The sequence below is a fragment of the Aptenodytes forsteri genome, unplaced genomic scaffold, assembly GCF_000699145.1.
Source record: "Aptenodytes forsteri isolate BGI_AS27 unplaced genomic scaffold, ASM69914v1 Scaffold326, whole genome shotgun sequence".
NCBI lineage: Eukaryota > Metazoa > Chordata > Aves > Sphenisciformes > Spheniscidae > Aptenodytes > Aptenodytes forsteri.
The window spans coordinates 91,361-95,394 of NW_008795677.1; the positions used below are offsets into that span (position 1 = coordinate 91,361).

The 4,034-nt window shown below is 42.0% G+C and overlaps 1 protein-coding gene across 1 annotated transcript; it reads right to left on the bottom strand.

Annotated features, from left to right (window-relative positions):
• Positions 1-680: 680 nt before the first annotated feature.
• TIFA (TRAF interacting protein with forkhead associated domain) lies at positions 681-1,355 on the bottom strand. Its single transcript, XM_009282618.2, has one exon. The coding sequence runs from the start codon at positions 1,350-1,352 to the stop codon at positions 789-791; it is 564 nt and encodes a 187-aa protein (XP_009280893.1). The 5' UTR covers positions 1,353-1,355; the 3' UTR covers positions 681-788.
• Positions 1,356-4,034: the final 2,679 nt, after the last annotated feature.

The following is a 4,034-nucleotide window of genomic DNA, read 5'->3' on the forward strand; positions in this document are numbered from 1 at the left end:
AAAACTCTCACCTGGATTGTCCTGGAAATAATTTTATTCACCATAACTGCTTTTAGACTGTAGTTGTAGAAGACAGCAAACCCTTACTAGGTAACTAAATGCTTTTATTACAAAATTTATCTGGATTTTTACATACCATGATCACTGACGCTGCATGTTTATTTATATTCACAAGCAAAAGTAGTTAACTTGGGGAAAAAAAAAACCCACAAAAATTAATTTTAAAAAGAGAAGAAAAATCTTGCTGCAAAGTTAATAAAAACATCAACTTTAAAGGACTATGCTGACAAAGTGTTTCTAAGCTGCAAAATCTGGGAAGTTACAACCTAGGCTTGAAAATACTGTTTGGAATTTCATGTCAAAAGCAAAGCACAAGGTATAAAAAATGCAGCGAGACATGACGTCCTTACTTAGCTAACCAGTGCTGGGGCTAAAACACTGTTCTGCATGCGCTGTATTAATGCCTGTTAAATAAACCTTCAAGGCCTTTGGTCACGGTTCTTGAACTGAATCTGCTGCAATGGATTTGAGTGGCCCTCTGTCTTCCACGTGTTTATGTTGCAAACAGTGGTGATCAGAGAGCACGCATGCCCCGGTGAAGACAGTGGCAGGAATCTGTTTCTGTTGAACAAAGTATCTTCTGGTATGCCTGTGCTGAAAGCACCAAGTAAGAAGACATGTGCAGCGGTGAGAACCATCAAGAACAGTGGACTGAGACGACAGCCTTCGATTTCGGAAGTTGCACAGGTTTCAGATGATCAAAATCTGATCCAGCCTCCTTCTCCCCGCTAGCATGACTCATTTTCATCAATCTCTATGGGGCTCTTGCCTTGGGAAGGAAACAAGGAAGAAGAAATGCCATTCTCTGGTATAGGTTGCAGCGATGGCAGGCATCTTTCTTGCAAGATGGGCACTTCAGCCAAGTGTAAACGAGTCTCGAAATAATCCACAGACTGCCCTTCTTGAACCTCTGCTAAAATCTGGTAGTCCCCAAAACAAATGATGCACTTCCAGGGCAGGTCGATTTTGTTTAAGTAACCCAGTTCTGTTTGGTCCACAACCAGTTTTGTTTTCTTGCTCATGTTCTTTATCTCAAAACAAAATTGTGAGCTGTTCAGTTTTCTGTAAAACTGCAATGAAAACTGAATCCGAGAAACACGAGTATCCACTAAGTTATAACGGCAGACGTTAGAATCGCGGCCAAACTTGGCCATTTCATCTGCCCTGACCTGTTCTCGCTTACAGAAATTCAAGCAACGAAACATCATCTTGTTGTCTTGGCAAGGATGGTAAAAGGTCATGTGGAGGCATGTTACTGTTTCTTCAGTTTCAGCTCTTTCAAAAGAGGTCATCGTGAAGTGAGCCCTCGGAACTACAAGAAAGAAGTAAAATCACAGCATGAAATCACTGTAGTACCAAAAAAACTGGCCTCAGCATGGCATTAAAATACTTCATATACTATTGTATAGTGACTGTATATAACTTATAGCAAATCGGCTGACGGTAAATGTAATGAAACCACTGGAACGACGAAGTGGGAGTTGAGCCGACCCAGGCCATGACAACCACCCTTTCCCACCGCTTTGCCAAAGACTCGTTCGGTGACCACAGCTAAGTGACGGATCGCTCTGTGCTGAGCTCTTCCCAGCAGTCGGTCTCGCATCTGTTGCAATGGCTGCGTAGCACTTCAGAACTCTGAAAAACACCCATGACTGTAGATCGCTGCCAACTAGTTCTTCGTGGGGATCTCACAGGTAGATTTATCTTTGAAAGAAATATGTCACTTAGCAGGGGCAGTAAGGTTTACTTTATGGACTTAAAATGGAGCATTAAGTAGTACCGTCTGGGCCTGTGTGCTCTGTTTTACAGTGCAGCCCTTTGACGAGAAGTTAACAGACAAATGACTTTTACAAATGCGGTCTGACTGTAGGCAGTAATATTTCAAATGTGTATAAAGCACTCTTTTGGCTCTTTAGGCAGAATTTACCTCTTGTATGAAACAAAATACAGTGTTTGGAAGTGACTGATGTGGGAGTGTGTAAAATGAATGCAAAAAGCTGGAATATCAGTGAGACCTAAAGGAGGAACTGTCACCAACTCTGGGTATTTCCCCGTTGCCTATTGGAAAATCCCAGCTATCTGCTGCAGAAGTACTTAACTAGGCACTAAAAATAACAAATAACTTTTGTTGTGTTTTGGTTTTTGGGTTTTCTGTTTGTTTGGTTTTTGGTTTTTTTTTCTTAAGCTTCTTACATGCAGCACAGACACGCTTGCTTATGAACTAAATTCTGTTCCAAAGTCTGAGCGACTGCAGTGCATCCAAAAAAAAAAAATCCATGAGACACCTTAGGAGACACTGTGATCTGGTCCTCAGTATTTTCCTGCACTGAAACTTATTTTAAAGAAAGAAAAGGCTAGGTACTTAAAGTAGGAACCAGAGAATGAGTTCTTAGTTACTGACCTGAGAAACGTGAGCAGCCATTTAACTGGAATCATATAGTGCAGATGTTTGTCATGTCTGGTCCTCTATACATGCAAGGCCAGTATTTTCCTGCACTGAAACTTAGTTTAAAGAAAGAAAAGGCTAGGTACTTAAAGTAGGAACCAGAGAATGAGTTCTTAGTTACTGACCTGAGAAACATGTGAGCAGCCATTTAACTGGAATCATATAGTGCAGATGTTTGTCATGTTTCTCCTTCTGGATTGCAGTAAGTTCCTGACATTTCACACACAGATCCCGAGCTTTCTCACTAGCTCTCTTCAGTGAATGATGCTGAAAAGCAGCTTATAATTTAATCTGTTTTTTTATGGGTAGGTGAATCATCACTGCAGTTAAGTATTCTGACTTGTGGTTTTTTTTTTAAGGCTGAATTAATACCACTGTACATAAACACCAAACACAGTGAATGGTGGTGTGTCAGTGTGTCACTTTCTGTGTGAAACCTCAAAATCGCTTCCTTCTTGTTCCTTGAACACAGTAACAGTTCTGACACAGTAGTTTAGCGACCTCGGCTTGCTTACTGAAGTAGGCTACAACAGTGCTCCTGCCTAGTTTAGATGGTTAGAGAAATACAAAATTTCAAGTAGCAGTCAGAGCTCGCTTTAAAACAAGCTAGGAAATATCATCTGCCCTTTTGACAGAAGTACAGGCGGACGCCCTGATGGCAGGTTGTTCCTTTGCCATCTGTAAGATAAGCTGCAGCAGCATTGGTATCCATCCCTCTCCCCTACTAGCATGCTTCAACTCCCCTGAGCTGGAAGCAGCTCTGTGAGCAGGAGGATGGACTGTCTCTTTCCACGCTTAGTTCTGCCCTTTGCTGTTTTGCACCAGTAAAGAGGATGTGAGATGTTATATGAGGTCAACTTTGGTTAAAGGGGAAAACAAAGTCATTTCACTTAGTTTGCGGATGGGCCTACAGCGACAGTTTTCTGTCTTGGGACTTGGGCTGAATTTGATACCCACTTAAAGGCATGTTCTGCTTCCGTTAGTATCTTCCTTAATTGGTTTCCGAAACGCATCAGGACTGGGCAAAACACAGGACTACGAAGAAATACATCTAGAGAAATCTGCAGTCTATACCACTGTGTATCAGATCAATGCAAAACGGTGTCTTTATTCACAAATGGCTACATTTATGAATTAGGGGAGGGGAAGAACTGCTGCCGATTGCTTGGGCAGCACTTGCTGCACCTGTATCGCAGCAGCTCCCACAGACACCTGCTAGCTATTCATGATCCGCTTGTGGGCCGAGTCCTGCATTAAAAGTTTAATGAGGTTGGACTGAACGTACTTTCAGGTAAATACTGAAGGAGTTTCTAACTACTAGATTGTATTGGACAGGAGAAAGATTTCAGAGAACTCTTTAACTGGAGAAGGAAACTTCCCATAGATAAATCCAGATTCCCCCTGCGACTGCAAGGTAGCCCATTGCACTGCTGTGGTCTGTACCTTAATGTGAGACAAACAAATTGTGATCTCACCTCTTAGTGAGGTGAATGACGCAGAGCATGAAGGACAAGGATGCCTAACTGCC